Raw genomic sequence first — 17,471 nt, 5'->3', positions numbered from 1 at the left:
TTTCACCTTCCTATGAAATTTAACATGTAGCTAGATTCTTAGCGCTCCCTCCTTTCATATGTTCACTGGTTTTAACTAAAAGTCTGAGAACTGTTTTTGTGTGTGTGCTGAAAGGCCATGTCTGATTGCCATACAGATAACTGAGACTGATTCAGTCAGCTCTTAAAATCGCTTCCCTGGATTGCTATAGTCATATAAGATTGTTGTTATAATTGCCCAAGGACAACTTCTGAAAGGTCACTGTTTTTATATAATTTCTGCAATAAGCACAGCTATCTCTGAGATCATACTTCCAGACTTGTATTTCACCCTGAAAGTGTTTGCACCTTGTATTATGGTGAAATTGGCTGAGATTACAATTGTGCCCTTTGCCAGGGAATTATGATTGATAATAGCAGAGCCCTAATGATCCAGATTTCAATTCAGAGCTCAGTTAATTAACAGCAAACAGCAAAACAAAACAAACAAAAAACAGTGGTTCAAAATGCCTAGGGCAGTGCTGAACACAATAGAAAGATGAAAAATCTCTGACTAATTCTAATAAATACCTTCCAGCAATACTTAAATACACTGGCACTTTCTCTGCCTCCTCCCTGCTCCCACCAACCTTCTGCTTCCAGAGTTTAGGGCGTCCTTTAGTTTTCAAGCTGTAGCTGCAGTGAAGATGTTGATGCCACAACAGTGGTGGTTTGTTTGCAGTTGCTATAAGGTCTGTTCCTCTGGCATTATAGAAACTAATTGGAATTTCCTGAATTTGTAGGGCAATAATTTTCGCAGGGAATACATTGCGACTCAAGGCCCTTTGCCTGGCACCAAAGATGATTTCTGGAAGATGGCATGGGAACAGAACGTTCACAATATTGTCATGGTAACCCAGTGTGTCGAGAAGGGCCGAGTGAGTAGTGAAGTTTCTTGCTTATTCATTACTATTTTTAAATTTTGTATTTATTATTTGTATGCCACTAACACCCACAGACATCAGCTGAGATCAAAGTCCCATTATGTTAGGCAGTGACACGTAGTAAGAGACAATGCCTGCCCCTACGAGCTTAGAACCAGGTTTTTTAAGCTATTTAGGCACCTAAATCTCTTTGATTTCAGTAGGAGTTAGGTGCCTGCATGCCCTTGTGGTCTAAATAGACAAGACAGAAAAAGGATATGTGGGGAAATAGAGGCACAAAGAGGTGAAGTGACTAATCCAAGGTCACACACTGGGTCAGTGAGAGAGCTAAGAATAGAACCCACAGCACAAACACAGTATCCGAAGCACCCATGGCACTTATGGGGTAAATATAACAGAGTTGCAATCTCTAGGGGCCTAATTCTGCAACTATAATCACAGTGAGTGACTTCAGTGCGACTATTTACATAAGGGCTTTTCAATACCAGTGGGGAGACATAATGTTGCAAGGGATGACAATGTACAAAGGGTTGTGATATGGGAGTACAAAGGTGGAAATCAATAAAGATCATGACATAAGTGCCATGCATTACATGTACTTCATGGTCTATTTATTTAAGGTTAGTATATTACAATTATGAAACTCCTCTGGGCCTTACACGTACTTATTTCACTGTCCATGACATAAAACTTATGGTGCCACCATAAAAACATCTTCTATGTATGGTACAGAGGCAAGTGACTAAACTGGGAAAACCGTAAATATTCTTTCCTTCCCTGATGCCCCCATATAGACACACAAAGGTAATGGTTACATCCAAGTCCATTGCATTTTATTTTTTTCAAATAAAAGCCAGAGCAGCCTCCCTGCATTCCCAATCACTCTTTAAACCAGAGATTGAATAGGGGGAAGTGTGGGAAGTAGTGGTCCAACTCCATCTTCTTGAGTTGTCAAAACAATAGTCTACTCACAGCTGATCTTAATATGATCATCCCTCCTGTTTTCATGTGCTTTGATCAACAGTAAAATAGTTAACAGTGTTGACATTTAAATTGCAAACATTAGGCTTTATAATTAAGATACCCTTGTCATGAATAAGACAATGCATGCTTCTTTCAGAGCTGTTGTTTCAGGCTGTCTTCAGACTCAGGTAGATATCACTGAATTGGTTCATACTCTGATCATGTAAGGTGTAAGGTTGTCTTTAGCAACTAAAAAGAGTTAATTTTTTTTTTTTAAATAAAATGGTAGATTCTAGCACACTCCAGGAAAAAGTACTGGTTCACTGAATCAGCCCAGATCAACCTCTGCTTTAAACATAGTCTAAAGAGTAAAAGCAATCATAAGTGTATGTAGAAATGCTTTTTTCTGTTTAGGCCCTGACATAGCAAAGTACTTAAGCAATACCGAACTCAATGGGACCCCTTGCATACTTAGTTAAGCATGTGTTTTGGTCCTTTGTTGACTACATGTGCATATGGATTATTTTAGCTGCCTTAATTGTCCATCTACTGATGCGTGACTGCTTCTTGCCTCCCTAGAAGCGGGAACAGTTAGGAACCATGTGCAAAAATTGAGCAGATAGGAAGTTGTTTAAATATGACAGCTTGGCTCCAGCTTTTGTTATTATTGAAACACTCATTCCTTTGTCCATACAGGTGAAGTGCGATCATTACTGGCCCCTGGACCAGGATTCCTTGTATTATGGAGACCTGATAGTTGAGATGCTGTCTGAGTCAGTGCTTCCGGAATGGACAATAAGGGAGTTTAAAATTTGTAGTGTATGTTTATTTTATTTTATTTTATTTTAAAAAAATCTGTTAGGAAAACTTAGAATGGTTAAACCTCACACATCCTGATTGCTCTCCAGTGACCTACTCCCTAGTGGCAGCTGTAACAGAACATGATGTTCATTACAAAGACGTGGTGTGTTAGAACATCTGCCTCTTAACTGTTCTGATTATCCACATTTCTGTGATCTGACAGGAAGAGCAGCTTGACTCAAAGAGGCTCATTCGTCACTTTCATTACACAGTATGGCCAGACCATGGAGTTCCAGAAACCACCCAGTCCCTGATCCAGTTTGTAAGAACTGTAAGGGATTATATCAACAGGACTCCAGACACCGGACCAACCATTCTGCACTGCAGGTATAAATGAAAGCAGGATGTCATTGGTTCAGGAAGTTTATAAAATATATTTAAAAGATCTCTATTGTTGGTGTCTGTCAGGGGGTAACTTTTGCTTAAATTTCTATAGGATAGCCACAGGCTTTAATCGACAGACTATGCGCTAGGTGGTCCAGAATAGTGTTTGACACATATGCCCTCATCCTGGGAGATGCTGGGTGCCCAACTAGTGGCAGTGAATAACAGTTCTTAGGAGGTCATGCCTCCAGATAGGACCACTAGAGCACTGTCCCTGACACACCTGCTATTCCAGGGGGACCCTCAGCTGCTGCCTTCTGGCAGATTTTTAAGTCTCTTTTGCACTGCTGGTTCTGGCCCAAAGTCTCATTACCTCTCTTTAATTAAGAAAACATGTAACTAGGGGTAAATCTGAGCTGCAAATATGTGTCCAGATCTTCATAGATGTTTAAGGCCAGAAGGGACCATTGTTACCATGGAGGGAGGGAGAGCTCAGTGGTTTGAGCATTGGCCTGCTAAACCCAGGGTTGTGAGTCCAATCCTTGAGGGGGCGATTTGGGGATTGGTCCTGCTTTGAGCAGCGGATTGGACTAGATGATCTCCTGAGGTCCCTTCCAACCCTAATAATCTATGATTCTAGTCTGACCTCCTGCATAACACAGGCCAAAGAACCTCACCCCAAAATGTAAAGCTTTGTAGGTTAACTGCAACATTTGGGTCCATATTCAAGGTCATAGTCTGAATCTGCTGGTTCATCTCTAGAAAGAAAAGAGCTTTAAAGGCTCCTTACAAACAGATTTGGATATATTGAACTGTCAGCCTAACTTGATCCATAGTGACGAACAGGAGATATCACAACTAGCTCTTCTGTGACTCCAAACGAAAAATCTAGCTCCACTGTAAACTATTACCATCTGAAATCCTAGAGCTGCCACTTGTATAGTGCAGTTAACCCAAAGACCATGATGGATCTATAGCAATGCAAATCTGTTCCTTGCCTGAGTGAAATGTAAAGATGGTGAGAGCTTTGACCTAGTGGGTTTGTATTTTCCATCTCTTTGCAGTGCTGGTGTTGGTAGGACAGGCACATTCATTGCATTGGATCGAATCCTTCAGCAACTAGACTCTAAGGACTCAGTGGATATTTATGGAGCAGTGCATGATCTAAGACTTCACAGGGTTCACATGGTTCAGACAGAGGTAAGCTTTGGATGTGGCACAGAACGGCACATCTTCATCATTCATATACTAATAATAGTTTGAACACAGAGAGTGTTTCATCTGAGGATCTCAAAGCACTTCACAACTGTTCATAAATTAGGCCATGTGGCACCACTGTAAGATAGTTAACAGGTACTGTAGCACTTAGAACCTGATCTAATTCCTGCTGAAGCTAGTGGGATTTTTTTCCATTGTCTTCCATGGAGTTACATCAGGCCCTTACATATCAAGCTCTATACAAATCTTAGAAATAGGGATCACTTCACCCACCACTGAACTGCAGTGATCCCCATGAATGTAATGCAGCAGACCTTTAACAGCACATTGCACTGGAGTTACTGAGTTAGATAAATATATTGGGGGAAGGAACATAAGCATTTAAGTACATTGGAGATGGGCACTAAGATGGATAGCTAGGCGGACATAAAGGGAGAAAACAATGGAGGATGGAGATAATTACTCAAGTGTTTATTATTTTAAAACTGTAGCACTCTGACCTTGCAGCTGTGTGGTGTCCTTGTACTTACTGGGCTGACATGTCCATCTTTCATTATGCTATTGGGAAGAAAGATCAATCTTTTCCTAACACATTATGCAGAAGGGACTGAATCTATTCTGTTAGCACAGGATAAGCAGGTCTTTTATGCTTTTAAAAGTGCAGGAAAATGACTTTCAGAGAATGGTGGCTAAACACTTAGGGACTAATTTAATAACAGAGAGTAATGGAGGCAGCTTGTACATTGTCTCTGTGGAACGTGTTAATAGAGAAATCGGAGTGAGTTTACTGGGCTGTGCAGCCTGAGACGAGTGTAGCTCTTTGTGGCAATTCAGAGGTTATGTTATGGGTGGCTAAGTTTGCCGATGTCTGCAAAAGCCGCACATGGGCATGAGACACTGAATTTTATTTCAGTGCTATCTTAATCACTGAAGAGTTCTAGTTAGTACAAAGTCAGAGTTTCCCAGAAGTTTCCTGGTTGTGGATCCTCGGTGTTGGCCTGGCATAAAGTCCCAATCAAATGCCATACCCAGGTAAAATGTCTGACAGGAGTGTGGAGAACTCATATAGCTGTGGAAACAACTCACCACAGCTACCACCACCTCTTCCATCTTATCCCGAACCCTTGCAGTGATGGCTCAAGTCCCACCCGAGCTCCTGAAGTAGCAGCCTCAATACAGCAAACAGTGAGAATCCTCAGAACAATCCTGGGGTAAAATTGTAGCAAAACTGAACTGAGCCCAGAGTAATATTCTGATCCCTTCCCTTCCCAGTCTACGGAGCGCATCCAGCACAAAAAGAAGTTCTAACAAACCTTTTATAAATGATTTTCTCCTTCTCTTGGTGCTTCTCCCTGTATTGAAGGTATCCCCTAATTCTGGGGTGAAGGTAACTATTACAAGGGTTGTGTTTAGTAAACTATTTTGGGAAGTGCTGGAGTTCCAGGCTCCACTGAACCTGAGGTATCTGGAATGAACCAGATTCATGACTCATGGCTTCATTAGAAGAACTTCCAAAATCCACTTCTGTATTTGTCTCAAAAGGTTTTATTTTCACCTATTAATTTGGGAGAGCCCAGGATGAGGAGGGTGGGCAGATGGAAGTGGTCACTCTATTATTTATATTGAAGTAGCACCTTGTCAGGGGCAGCAAGTTTGTATAATTCTTGGTGGTACCCAGAACGGGTCCAAGTCCTGCCCACCCCCAACACCTGCCTTGTAAGCTGATATATATATTTTAAAATAATGTAAAAATGGACTGGAAACAGTAAGCGTTTAAGAGTTTCCTTATATTGCACAATGTGGGGGGTGGATGACGGGTTTGGGATGTGGGAGGGGCTCAGGGCTAGGGCAGAGGGTTGGGGTGCGAGGGGGTGAGGGCTCTGGCTGGGGGTGCAGGCTCTGGGGTGGAGGTGAGGCTGGGGATGAGGAGTTTGGGGTGCAGTCAGGCTGCCCCGGGACTGGGGCCAGAGAGGAGGACTCCACAGTCCCCGCAGCCCACTCCCCACCGGCAGCAGTGAGCTCCAGGGGAGGGGGCCCTCTCTCTTCTCCCCAGCAGCACTTTCACCCAGCACCATCACTGCACCTGTTCCTAGGGACTGGGCCCCTCTCAGGTCCAGGAAGCCCCCTTGTCTCCCCTGTGGTGGCTGCCGGAGGGGGGGGGGGAGAGGGGAAAGGGAGGGCTGCCATCATGTGTGTGCCTCTTCCCCTCCTCCTCAGCCGCTGCCGCTGGTGCTGCTCCCTTTTGTGGCCAGCAGCGGCCGGCGAGGGAGCGCAGCACAGAGCGGCAGGGCAGCCGCCCGCTGCCCAGGGTGCAGGCAGGGACACTCCGGGGGAGGCACACATAGGGCCAGGGGAGAGACCCAGCCCCAAACATTGGTAGAGCTGAGCCCCCATGCCCTAGATTTGCTCGAGCACGGGCACCACGGGCCCATATAACTTGCTGCCCCTGCACCTCAGAGCTCCAGTCATGGAGCAGGGTCCCACTGTGCTTCACAATGTACGGACCCAGAATGAAAAGACAGCCCCTGCCTGAGATATAGAGTGTAAACCCCAGACAAGAGACAACAGGAGAGCACAAGGAAACAATGAAATAATATTGGCTAGCACGATAGGGAGCGGTCTGCACAGCTGCCTAACTGGCAGGGAATCACTGCCCCATTTCACTCACGGCATGAGCCCTTAGCAGTATCTGCTAACTGAAGATGCTGTGCCCTGGCCAGATTTCCACTGAATAGGTGGGTGGGGTGCAGAATTCTGTTCCCTGGAGACAGCATCCGTATGTGCATGACAGCAGGTTTCGTAATTTTCCCAGAGAGAGGACAGTAGAGAAAAAAGTACAGAGCAACTATTAAACTTGTTATGCAAATGAAGAGGAATTGTTGAAAAAAAAATTGTGTTCCCTGGGGAAATGATACCTCTAAGGCAAAATAAAATTAGAAGCAAGAGCCTTAGTATGAGGAGGTGTTCGCTAATGTCTATGGGTACTATAATACATTTGTCATGTAATGCTAGTGTTCCAGTGGTCATTGCTCTGAGAGAATGGCCAGGTGTGGGGCGTTAGCATTTTATGCATAAGCAAAGGTAACCTGGGTGAATAGCAGATCATATCAGTTAGGCCCTGTCCACACTGGTCAAAACAACATCTTAGCTCCTTTCTAGTAAACTATTCAAACACTATCCTTAGAAACAGCAAAGAATCCTGTGGCACCTTATAGACTAACAGATGTTTTGCAGCATGAGCTTTCGTGGGTGAATACCCACTTCTTCGTCTTGCATCCGAAGAAGTGGGTATTCACCCACGAAAGCTCATGCTGCAAAACGTCTGTTAGTCTATAAGGTGCCACAGGATTCTTTGCTGCTTCTACAGAACCAGACTAACACGGCTACCCCTCTGATACTGTCCTTAGAAAGGAGACAACCCAGTTCACTTGGCCTACATAGACAAGGGCTAACCTTGCTGGAAAACCATGGATGTCACAGTCAATATCATAGTCTAATAAACCAGTTTATACAGGGCCGGTGCAACCATTTAGGCGACCTAGGCGGTCGCCTAGGGCACTGGCATTTGGGGGGCGCCATTTTCTTTGGTGGTGACCACGGTGGCTGGATCTTCGGGCCGCCCCGGTCACCGCCGGCATTTAGGTGGAGGGAGCTGGGGCAGGGGAGTGTGGGGACGGCTGCCTGTGGCAAGTAAGGGGGAGAGGCGGCACGCAGGGGAACTCCCCGCCCCAGCTCACCGCTGCCCCGCCTCCTCCCCGAGCACGCCATGGCCGCTTCACTTCTCCCACCTCCCAGCGCCTAAGCCTGGTGCCGCAAGCCTGGGAGGCGGGAGAAGTGAAGCGGCCACGGCATGCTCGGGGAAGAGGCGGGGCAGGGGTGAGCTGCTTCACTTCTCCCGCCTCCCAGGCTTGCGGCGCCAATCAGCTTAGGCACCGCAAGCCTGGGAGGCAGGAGAAGTGAAGCAGCCATGGCGTGCTTGGGGTGCTCGTGCGTGGAGCAGGGGTGAGCTGGGGTGGGGGGCCGCCTCAGGGCAGAGGGAGGGAGCTGCCGTGGGGGGGGGGGCGCCTCAGGGTGGGGGCGTGGGGGGGTGCAAGGTGGAAGTTTTGCCTAGGGCGCGAAACGTCCTTGCACCAGCCCTGAGTTTATAGCATATTTAAGTCCTGTCAGCACTGGCAAGGGAAAGAACATTGACTCTTTCTGGTAAAAAAAATCCATATTTAAATATAATTTGTTAGAAAAGGATCCCACAGGCTTTCCTTGTCCAGTATAAACAGGCCCTAACTGCACTTCCCTGCTGTGAAGGAGCAGGGGCTGTCTGTGTGCTTGGTAGGCAGAGACAGGTTTGCAGCTGTAACATGAGCCTGGCCTGGGGGAGGGGAGGTCTCACCTCTGGCTGGAGGTAGACAAAAGGGAACGGGGGAGTGGAGGCATTCCTCGGTTTTGGGAGCTGGGAGGTGGGTTTCAGGGGATCCTAGGCTGGGATCCAAGCACCCTGAACCCCCAGAAAGGCCAGATCGAGGGGTCCTGGCTCTGCACACAAGCTGGGCTGTATCCTGTGTTCCGGTTGTTCAATAAACCTTCTGTTTTACTGGCTGGCTGAGAGTCACTGTGAGTCCAGGAAGAGGGGTGCAGGGCCGGACTCCCCCACACTCCGTGACACCTGCCAAGCATGGAAGTAGCCCTGAGCACATCCTACTCTTGTTATCAGAAACGTAGAAAAACATACTTGACTAGGGCTTGCTTCATTATGTCACATGAGGCTTAATGGTTTGCACTGATAGCAACAGTAAACTGGAAAGCTGCTATAAAGATCAGTTGTGCAGATCCCAGAATTTCCATGTCACAGGAATTTCTGCTATTTCAAAATGTGTTTAGTTCTGAATCAGAATGAAATTAAATAATTCTGAAATTTCCCATGAATCAAAAATTTTGAAAAAATTTCAAGTTTTAAGTCAATGGAAACATTTCATTTTGATTTCAATATTTTAATTTTTTCATTATTTTAACAGTATGAAATAAAAGCTATTTCAAAACTAAAAGTCCATTTTGATTTGGAAAAATTGAAACATTCCATTCCAAATTTGTCTAAACAGAACATTTTGACATTTTTAGAAAGTTTTTCAAAAAGAATTTTTAAAAAAAGAAGTGTTGTTGATATCGACATGGTCCTATGGGAATTTTCAGTTTCAACAAAATGCTGTTTTCCAGTGGAAAAAATTTTCATTGGAGAATTTTCCAAACCCGCTCAAATAAAAATCTTATGAAAAAGATCACATTCCCATAACAACTGACATGGCTTTTTATCTCCCATGGAACAAAGGTGTTGCAAAACACTCCATGTTTTACCATTCAATGGCATCTGAGTGTAAGCCTCTCTTACTCCTTTGCAGATTTCACTCATTTCTGACACTTCCCTCCCTCTTTTCTAGTGTCAGTATGTCTATTTACATCAGTGTGTGAGAGACGTGTTAAGAGCAAGAAAGCTACGCAGTGAACAAGAAAATCCCTTGTTTCCAATATATGAAAATGTGAATCCAGAGTATCACAGAGGTAGGTAGGACAAAGTTATGAATTATAAAGCGTTTCAGATTCACAATTTAAAAACCAGGGACATATTGCATTATCTCTTGCCTGGGTTATTTTAACCTCCTGTCAGACTTGCTCTCTTCTCTAGGGTGACCAGACAGCAGATGTGAAAAATCGGGACCGGGTGGGGGGTAATAGGAGCCTATATAAGAAAAAGACCCAAAAATCGGGACTGTCCCTATAAAATCGGGACCTCTGGTCACCCTACTCTTCTCACCTCTTCTCCCTTCCCCTCTATCCAAAATGCTGGTGCTACAGTTGTCTTCCTCTCTTGTCACTCTGGCCATCTCATTTGCCTCTCCATTGGCTTCCCCATTAAATCCAAGCTTCACTTCCACACCTATGTCTCTGATCTCATTTCCTCCTACACCACCCCCTCACTTCTTTTACACCTCCCAGTGCCGTCACTTACTACGCCCTTTAGCTTTCTTTCACGCTCTTGCTATCTCACACACTATTAAGCTGTCCCCTATGATAGGAACAGCCTCCAAGCCTCTCTCCTCCTCATTAAAATTCACTCCACCCAGAAATATTTGTTTCCTCCTTCACTTCACCAGCTGTCCCTGGTTTCCCTTGCACATGCTTACCTCACATCTCACATTTGTCTGGTCCATTTTACTTAGAAGCTTGTTGGGAGAGAGAAAATGTTTTATGTTCATGAAACACCATGTGTATTTCCAGTGCAACACAAGTGATTTTTAACAGTAATACGTGCCATTTGCTTTCCATTGTTGATGACCTATCTTCAAAGCCTGGCTCCTTTCCCAAATGGAAAAGAATTTGGTGATCTAACTCCCACCTCTACGTGTGAGAGGCCAAAGACTGAAATAACAGGAGTTGTACAACTCATGACTGAAGTGTAATGGCGGAGCTGTGAGTGGGAACTTGCTCAGTGCCTCACTCTTGTCATACCAATTGCTAGACAGTGCTGGTGCTCCGCCACTTCCTCACACACCATATTCATCTGCTAAAGATGAAAATAAAACAGACTGGTGATTTTTCTAATCCGTTTTCCTTGCTTTCAGATGCTGTTTATTCGAGACACTAAGAATGTAGCAGACACCTGCTTTTGTGCTCAGATCTGTTAAGTGTGTGTGTGTCTGTGTGCATGTGTGTGTGTGTGTGTTTCATGCACTAGAGAGGCGCCAGACATTTCTATTGAAGCTGTGTATAATTTATTGGTCTGGTGATTTTTAAAAAAAAAATATAATTTAAGTGTAATAGATATTATTGTATATAATTGTATTTTGGTGTTATGTAAATATGTATTTTTCTATAATGTTTATATTAATATTAAGCATCAGATAATACTATTTTTCCATACTAAAGTTTTTAGGAACTTTTCTACATAAACTATTTTAAACTGTGTGTCAAAAAGAACTGCTGAGTTTGGAGTAGGTTATGTATTGGCACTTAATACACAAGAAAAATCCATTAAGGATAGCCAGCCTTTTTAGCTGACTCAGTGGTCACCAGATGAAATAAGATACACATTAGGTAAAGGATAGTAGTCCTACATGGGAATTCTAAACTTTAAATTGATTGCTGATTGCTTGTGATTTGATCAGAATAGATGAAATCCACAATGCCAGGGCACTGCAATGTACCATGTACCAAAAGCTCATTAACATCCAAATAAAAAAACATCCACTTCACTATGAGCAACTGTTTCACTGTAATCTGAATGTTAGTGGAAAAATATTAACATATGTTGCCTTGAAGTTTAATAGAACTCTTCTTTTACTCTGATGGGAGGTCAGATTTAGATTTGACCTGTATGACTACATAAATGCATGCATACCGCAGCCAAAGACAATAAATAAATTACACATGCATTCACCCGGACTGACATGCAGAGACTTACTTCCGTGAGGCTGCAAAACCTGGCAATTTTTATCACTCTTTAAAACAAAAGTCATTATCTAGAGCGTTTAAAGAGTAGATTGGGTTAGATAACATCAGTATAGACCTCTCAGGAATATACAGATTTACAGATGCCAAAGATGGAAACAGCTTTCACAGTAATAGTGGCATTTAAGCTGCCATTGCTCTTTATTGGAGATCACTTTTCCCTTGAAGATACTGTAATCTGACCACTCCCATCAATAGCATTTGTTTCTTTCTGTTTAAAAAAAACTCACTTTGAATTAACAGGAAAGGGACTGTTCACTATTAAAATATAATGAAAACTTTGTTTAAAGAACAATCCTTTTCCAAGGAGAAAGGAAAGGCTTGGTAGTTCGGCCTGCCTTCCGATCTCCTCCCACACAGGTTATCTGGCGAAAGCTTGGCCTGCCACAAGACAAAAACTTAAGACTATTTTTGTTGAAAGGAAGGGGCAGAGCTGTTTGGAGGAGAACTTGTTCAAATGAGGGTCTGATGCTGTAAATTCCCTGTTCTTTGGCATGTCAGTACCCCCCATAGAGTTTAATACTATCCCAGCCAGCACTTCAAGAGAGCCCCATCTGTGAGGAGAAAACAGCTCCTGTTCCACAAAATTAAAATAAAATCATGTATCAGGGTTAAGAAGAAGGACCCATGCCCCAGGTTTCAGGAAGAGAGAAGGATATAGGCCTTTTTTGCACCTCTGCATGCTGGGGCTAGTCCCTCCCTGCTGCAGAAACACCCATGAAAATGACAATGGAAGAGCAGAGGAAAACGCCAGGGCTGCCCTTGCAGAATTTTCCTCTAATTTTCCACTTGGACGGGGTGCATTTGGCCAACACAGAACAAGCAGGGATTTCTACTCACAAACACTGCAGGTCACCCAAATTACTCTAGATAGACAGGACCATTCGTACAGTGCTTGTGCCTTTCCACTCACTCTGGCATCCCCCTACTCCTTACCAGACACCCTTCCTGCAGCTGCTCCAGAGACCTCCCTTGATACAAGATTTCACAGCTGCTCAAAAGCTTTAGGCTGCTTTAACTGTTTGCACAATTTTGTGTGACAATGACCTTGATTCCCTGGCCTGTGGCCCCCTTGCTTCAAAGGTGAACCCCCCCCACCCACACGTTCTGTCTGCTAGCTAATAAGCTGACATATACATGTGGAGCCAGTATAATTATACTGAGAACAAATAAATGGCAGAAGCGCTGTAATATTTTTGGTGCAAGCCACCAGTTAGTATAATTAATTATATTTATTGTGCCTTGAAGTAGAATGCCAGAACTGGTAGGGAACTGTTAAAGCAAAAAGGCTGGACTATAAGGAACTGCAGTACTGAAGAAAGATAGCTGTTAAGGAAAATAATCCTCAACTGAAGATTTTTATATCTTGTATGGCTAAGAATCCCCTTCTCAATGGGTTCCAACGGTAAGGTTAAAAAGCAACATTTGATGTTGTTAACCCTTGAGCTAGTATTTGCACAGTTGGGGCCCAAGCTTGTAAACCCCCCTCTCCTCCCATGTGAATAGTTCAATTAATGGCAATGGAACTATTTACATGAGCAATGACACTTACGTACATCATCATTTGCAGGACTGGGCCCTTTGTTAACTATTTTTTGATTGACAGGTATTTAATAAAAATTGTGATTAATTGTTTTAGTCTGTGCAATACCAATGCAAGATCTACTACCTATGTTAGCAAAACCTTTCATAAAACATAGCTAGAGATTTAGAGAAGAGGTTTTTTTTTTAAATTACAACTAGGTCATTGAAATAAATGATTGCAATAGACACACTGTGAAGATGTCACGAAAGTGCAACTTTATAAATTATATCTGCTGCTATAGTTATTTATATGGCTTAAATGTGCTTGATAAATGTCTGCCAAAAAAGTACTCCTTAGGCCACTACATAAAGAATTTCCCTTCAGCTGTAGTGCCCATAAAGATCTAAGAGCGGCCTTGTGGTCAGCTTACACAGTATGCCATGGAGTTGATGCTGTGCCTTGGAAAGCAAAGCGCAGAAACAATAGACAGCAAAGTGAGACCAAGTACAATTCAAAGTTACTATTCCTAAACTGAGTGGTAATGGCCTGAGAGTTATCAAATGGGAAGGGCGGGGGGGTAAGCTGTGATGACTTGTCCAAGAGCCATAGACTGTAGCTACGCAAGTGTAATACTGAGGTCTGGTTTACAGCAACTGCATATCTTTGTACACAATGCACTACCCATAACTAGTATGGCTCGCAATTGCATACAGTTAGTTGCCTGTCTGGCACTGCTTCAAGGACATTCAATTGTGTGAATTGGCTGAAGCATAAAATGACAATTATTTTGTTGATGACCCTGTGCTCAGCCTCAACCTTCTGAGCATTGCATTCTGGGCCCCGTTGTCCCCGGAGGAATTAAGATGACTTTGCACTAGCAGGCTCCCTGTGGCCTGTTGTCCTGGGCCCATCCGCTTTCTAGCGGGTGTAGTGACATTCCTGTGCCAGCACGATGCCCAAAGTAAAAGCAGCTTATTACTCATGACCTAGCAGATCAGTGAACTAGATAAGATTGGTCTTGTTGAATGACTGTAGCAGAAAATACATATGACTATGGACTAGTGTGGAACTGTGGTATATAGAATCAGTAATGCTGGATGAGTAATTTGCAGGTTGGTTTTTTTGTTTGTTTAATTTGAAAGCTAAAACCATATAGTAAGTCAAGGCAAGTAGCTGACTGTAGAGTGTTCTCAAATGGCACACTAGTTTACATTGCTAACCAATTCTTTTTAAATTGCAAATTCTGTGCCTGGGTAACGTTTCAGAAAAATGGCTGCAGAAAATATTTCATTTTCATATGCTATTTAATTATTCATATTTGTGTTTCTAACAAACACTAGGTGAGCACAGAACTGCGCTACTATGGTTTATTTATGTATTTGTTATGTATACTTTTATATTTTTAACTCCAGTCTACAAAGGAACTATATTTGAGTGTATTTTACACATCGTTCATGAATAAAACAGTTCATTTAAACTCATGTCCTCGTCTTCTATTTGACTGCTTTTGCATTATGGATTTGTGTTGTCCTGCTGTTTAGGGAAAAGGTCATAAGTGAGTTTGATTTTTAAATGAGACAGTCTTCAGAGAACATTAAATTAATCAACGACTGTTGCCTTAAATTTTTTCTGCTCAACTGTGTGCGAGCAAGAGACGTGCATACACCATATGCTATTGAGTGGTGCTTGCTTTTCCTCCCAAATACCTTTCTCTGGGCTGTTAGTAACCAGTGTGCAATCTCTTAGCCAAAGGTCATTTTTTCAGCTGTAGTGTAGCTCAGGCGCTTGAGCGTCTGCTCTTTTATAGACATGTCACAAGGCACCGGTACCAATTAGGACAGATCCTCAGCTAACGTAAATGGGCCTCACTTCATTGACTGCAGTGGAGCAACATAAGTTTACGCCAAGATTTGAACCATGCTAGTTAACAACTAGCTTTTTTGCCTTTAACGACATTATTTTGCTTGCAGGCCTAATATTACTAAGTAAGTCAAACAAGTATTTTAACTGTGTTGGCCTGTAGTTGCAATTTGCTGTTAAGAACAGGCTGTTCTGTTTATTTGAAGGGAATAGTGACATTTGGCTACCATTTGGTATTCACCAGTGCCTCTAAAGCTACTGCTACATGCGAAGCAGGGGGTGTGATTTCCTGCTTTCATAGGCAGACTTGGACTCGCTCTCATTGAGCTAGTTCACTAAAAATAGCAGCGTGGCCACACTAGCACTGGCAGCGGCTTCATGAACTAGCAGCCCCCATGTACAAACCCACCTGGATTCCCCCCCATGGGCATGCAGTCATGGAGGCTAGCCCATGCCGCCGCTACCTGGGCTACTGCAGCTAAACATCTATTTTAACAGTGAGCGCTAGCATGAGCATGTCTGCGTGAGCTGGGAGTTGCACCCCTGCTCCCCAGCGCCAAGGGTAGCAGTAGCCGTAGGTGATGTGTGGTGAGGCCTAAAAGTCAACTAGAACTTTTATGTATGATATACAGAATGTACCGCTCAATCACTCTCTCTGCTGAGCCACACACATCTACAAACCAATAGCACTATGTTCCAGAGCTTGGCAAAAGTCACTTATGTAGCAGAACGGAATAAAGATTAACCTTGCTCTAGATCAGTGGGTCTCAACCTATTAATCACTGTGGGCTGCAGGTTGAGAACCACTGCCTCCCCCACTTCCCTCCCCTCCCCCAACAATCCTCCTCCTACATACACTGCTATGCCCCACACTCCTAGCCCAGAGACCTCGCCACAAAGTGGGGCCAGAAGTGACGCTTTGGTGGTGAGGCCGGCAGGCAGGGACCCCAGACCCTGTTGTGTAGGGGCCGGATGGCAGCCCTGACCGAACCCCACCGCCAACCTCAACCCCCACCGTGTGGGGCCTGCCAGCCCCAATCCTGAACCTTGCCACTAACCCCGACTCCTGCCATGTGTTTCTTGCTCTTCTTCATGGCAAAGGCAGTATGTCAGCAACCAGCAGAGCGAAGAGAGTCAGATGTTACTAATGAAGCCTTTATAATGCCCTCATTTAAAGTACGGCTACATACTTTAACTCATGGAAAAAAAACCTTCAGTTCCAGTGAACGCTGCTGCCCCCGCTCCGTAGCCCTGTGATTAGCGTGCCCATCAATGATATGCAAGCCCACCATTCAAATCCTAAGGCTGGCTGATGTGGAGCAGGGACTTGCATGAAGGGCTTCCAGCTGAGTGCACTAACCATTGGGCTAGCTGGTGAGCTTTCGCATTTTGCCTGTTGACGATATTTCACTTTCTATAAAATACTCAAAGGGGTATTGGGCCAAGGCAGATGAACTGAATATCCCAGCATAGGTGATGGTACTAGGGGTGCACGCACCCACCCACCCACCCTCGGGCTTGATGTGGTTTCCATCAGACAGAGGGTTTATAGTTTGGTTCAATGGCTCGCAGCACCCCCGCTGTACTAATTGTTCCAGCACCCCAACATGGCTTAAAGCCCCTTGCTCAGCTCACGCAGCGAAGGGACGTGAACCCAGCGATGCCTCATGAGGAGGGCTTTTTGCTTGGCCTGCCATATGGGAGGGGAAGGGAAGGGCCCCCCCCCCCACCCCGGCACACTTGCCCCGTCCCTGGTAGCTGGGCCCAGGCTGGAAGGTCACTCCTCACACCTGTGCAGCACAGCTGCCTGAGAGAGCCAGGCTGGAGAGGCAGCAGCAGGCCTGCCCCACCTGGGCCAGGCTGCCGGGCACAGGGTGCGCGAATCAGTCTGCCCCCCCAGCATGTTTCTGGCTCATTTGGCCCCTGTCCCTGGCAGCTGGGCCGGCGTGAGCCACTTCGCCAGCAGAGCTCTCTCTCAGGCAGCTGCTGTTCAGCACAGAGTAGTGACATGGAGGGGCCAGCTTCGGTCCTGCTCCCCACCCGGGCCCAGCTGCCAGGGAGAATGGCCCAATGGGCTGGGGGAGGCACAGCAAGAGAAAGACAGAGCCCCTTTCACCCCCCCCCGCAGGTAACATAGGGCAGGAAGAGCATGGCAGCCCCAGGCTGGGTGCGGGGGGGGGGGAGAGGGTTGCAGGACAGAGGATACATGGGGTGGTAATACATCTTCCCGTTCGATTGTGCCTGTCTTCCCCCCCACACAGTATTGGGAAGCACAAGTTGTCTATGTTTGAACCTATCACCCCCATATTCTGGGGCAGTGTT

General features: G+C 44.8%; 2 protein-coding genes across 2 annotated transcripts in view; one reads left to right on the top strand and one right to left on the bottom strand.

Moving 5' to 3' along the window:
• The window catches only part of PTPRB (protein tyrosine phosphatase receptor type B), an 86,083-nt gene extending 75,002 nt beyond the window's left edge, over positions 1-11,081 (top strand). Inside the window, exons 29-34 of the mRNA XM_044978698.1 lie at positions 761-895; positions 2,561-2,683; positions 2,889-3,052; positions 4,114-4,249; positions 9,697-9,817; positions 10,879-11,081. Coding sequence (XP_044834633.1) covers positions 761-895; positions 2,561-2,683; positions 2,889-3,052; positions 4,114-4,249; positions 9,697-9,817; positions 10,879-10,901 — 702 coding nt within the window. The 3' untranslated portion in view covers positions 10,902-11,081. The remainder of the gene's footprint in view (positions 1-760; positions 896-2,560; positions 2,684-2,888; positions 3,053-4,113; positions 4,250-9,696; positions 9,818-10,878) is intronic.
• Positions 1-17,471, bottom strand: part of KCNMB4 (potassium calcium-activated channel subfamily M regulatory beta subunit 4) — an 85,329-nt gene that overhangs the window by 17,200 nt on the left and 50,658 nt on the right. The window lies entirely within an intron of this gene.

Source organism: Mauremys mutica, chromosome 1 (genome assembly GCF_020497125.1).
Source record: "Mauremys mutica isolate MM-2020 ecotype Southern chromosome 1, ASM2049712v1, whole genome shotgun sequence".
NCBI lineage: Eukaryota > Metazoa > Chordata > Testudines > Geoemydidae > Mauremys > Mauremys mutica.
This window is presented reverse-complemented; position numbering and strand designations above follow the sequence as displayed.